Genomic DNA, 2620 nt, shown 5'->3' with positions numbered 1-2620 from the left:
TGCACTGCTTGTTTATGAACTCAAATCTCATTCACTGATTGTATACAAATCTGAACATTCAGCTCACAGGAGCTTTCAACCTGAGCTAAAGCTGCTGGTTAGTGCTGGTTAGTACCACATCACTACCACAGGACATGAATACAGTGTTCATCTGTCTCATATATCATAATAATGAATCATGATTACATTCCATCTCCGTTACTTTGAGGATGTGAGTGTGTGTGTGTGTGTGTGTGTGTGTGTGTGCGCGTGTTGATTCATGTTATAAGGGTGTGACGCTGTGAGGGAAGGCGTCACACACACACACACACACACACACACACTCACACACACACACACACACACTCACACACACACACAGGTGAGCAGCTCCTGAAATAAAAGCCGAACACACACGGCACACACTGCATTTGAACACTTCTCACACACAGAACGACAGCATTCACACACTAACGGGTGAGTTACGGTAAACTACTGCGTTAACCCGGATTTAACCGTCATTCAGCTGTGTTTCAAAGAAAGCCTGACAGTGTTTTATTCGTTTAGATCCCTATATTGTCTGGATGAAGACCTGGATTTTTCTTTCACTCGCAGGTTTGTTTTTAATCACAGACTTACAAAAGCCAAAATGTATGATCAATATTAACTTTACAGTTTTTGTCAATCTTTTTGATCTGATTTTATGTTTATATTTACATTACATTTTAGTAATCTTGTTCTTGTTTGCTATTTTATTAGTTTTGTTGTTTTTAAATACGTCTATACAGTTTTTACCTTTTTTTATTTTTTTTTACAGTTTTAGTTATTTTAGTACTTCAGCCTGAACTAGATGAAATCAAAATAAGCTTAAGTTATTTTATTTAAAAAAAAAAAAAAAAAAATCTTGATTTTTAACTATAATAACCTTAACATGGATATGACGTTTGTATAAATTCGTATGCTCTAAAAAACGTTATCGTCAAAACATTTGAACTTTCATAGCCTTGAACGTCTAAAAGCATTTATAAAAATTTATGAATGTCTGTATGTGTGTTCATGAATGTTTATGTGTTAATAACTGTCTATGTGTTTATTAATATGCATATATGTACCATAGTGAAATATGTATTAATGTTATGCTTTTTGAACATTATGCATTATGACAAATCAATTGCATTCTTGAAGTAATCTGTAAATTCCATGCCACATGAACATCCTAATCAAAAGCAGCATGATTCTACGATGGTTTTGTGGTGAAGTGTCGTTCTGTGAGTGAATGTGACGGTGTTGTGTTATCTTCAGCTCTGTCTGCGGTGTGCACGGGACAGCATGACTGCGGGCGCGGGGCGTGTTACCCTGCGATGGGCGACCTGCTGCTGGGCAGAGAGCAGAGCCTGCGCTCCTCCTCCACATGTGGTCTGATGGGGTCTGAGGTGGTCTGCACTCCACACGGACAGGTGATGCTCGTCTAGCGCTGAAAAACACAAGGTTCTCTCAGTTAGAAGCGTATCTTGGGTGTGGTTCTGCATGGAAGCTAAAATGTGAGAACAAAACCAGTCTCAAAAGGTGCACTAAGCGATTTTTACCAAACGATGTTGATATTCGAAAGCACCCCCCGTGTTAATTTTGACAGGCGTTTTTGATTTAGTCTTACGCCCCATTCACACGCTTCTCGTTTACTTTGAATGGAGTGACGTCAAGCGTTGGCGAAATGAATTGTGGGTTCGTCGCGTCGCGGCAGAAGTTGAAAACTTTTCAACTTTTCAAGCGCCAACTCAGGCGTCAGCCAATCAGATGACCGTATGCAAATACCCTAGCGCAGACGCTAGCCAATCGCGTTCATGCAACACCAGAAGACTAATGTGATTGGCTGTTGTCACTATGACGGTCGCGTCAGAACCAAGCTTCAGAAACGCCCTCCGTCAAGCGTTAAAGATGAGTCTTTATCTTGAGACGAAAATGCTTAATAGTCACATTTTAGTCATTTGAGTCTTTCATAGTTTCAGTCTAGTTTTAGTCGACGAAAAGTCATTGCATTTTTGTCAACTTTTAGTCAAACTGCAGTTGCCAACATTTATTTTGGTAGCTATTTTATATGTAGTCTTCAAACAAAAATAGTCATTAATTCTTCTCTCTTTAGACCAAATCAATTAAGCTTATGAGAAATTTGAATCAAGGATTGAATTTGGAAAAACTTGAATAAATGATGACAATTTTCATCTTTGGGTGAACTATCCCTTTAACAGTAACTGAAAAGGGAGCAACTTATAAAAATTATAGTTGTTCATATATAATATATCATTTTTGAAAAAGAAGCAGAATAAGACAATAATACAAATACGAAAGAGATACAAATTAAACTTGTTTTTCAGATTCAGTAGGTTTACTTATATTTGTTTAGCATCTTTTGTTGGTTAACATTAATGACACGGATAGGTACTTAATTAGGAACGCTGTCCCTTTAAGACGGAATGCATGCATGTAAACACACGTTCAGTTTTCACCCACCTGTTTACGTTCACTTCATCCATAACCGACTGTATTTACATGAGATACTCCACATGATGGAGATTTGGACTGCTGTGTGTGTATTTGAGCTCTGAGAACTGATCGCGCTCTGTAAATGAGAACCGAAGAAGTG

General features: G+C 38.1%; 1 protein-coding gene across 1 annotated transcript in view; it reads left to right on the top strand.

Moving 5' to 3' along the window:
* The first annotated feature begins 374 nt into the window (after positions 1-374).
* lamb3 (laminin subunit beta 3) overlaps positions 375-2620 on the top strand; it is a 24864-nt gene continuing 22618 nt past the window's right edge. The window contains exons 1-3 of the mRNA XM_016515649.1: positions 375-456; positions 547-594; positions 1282-1436. Coding sequence (XP_016371135.1) covers positions 564-594; positions 1282-1436 — 186 coding nt within the window. The 5' untranslated portion in view covers positions 375-456; positions 547-563. The remainder of the gene's footprint in view (positions 457-546; positions 595-1281; positions 1437-2620) is intronic.

Source organism: Sinocyclocheilus rhinocerous, unplaced genomic scaffold (assembly GCF_001515625.1).
Source record: "Sinocyclocheilus rhinocerous isolate Xijiao unplaced genomic scaffold, SAMN03320098_v1.1 scaffold1649, whole genome shotgun sequence".
In the NCBI taxonomy this organism is placed as follows: Eukaryota; Metazoa; Chordata; class Actinopteri; order Cypriniformes; family Cyprinidae; genus Sinocyclocheilus; species Sinocyclocheilus rhinocerous.
The sequence above is the reverse complement of the archived record's forward strand: the minus strand, read 5'-3'. Positions and strand labels throughout refer to the sequence as shown.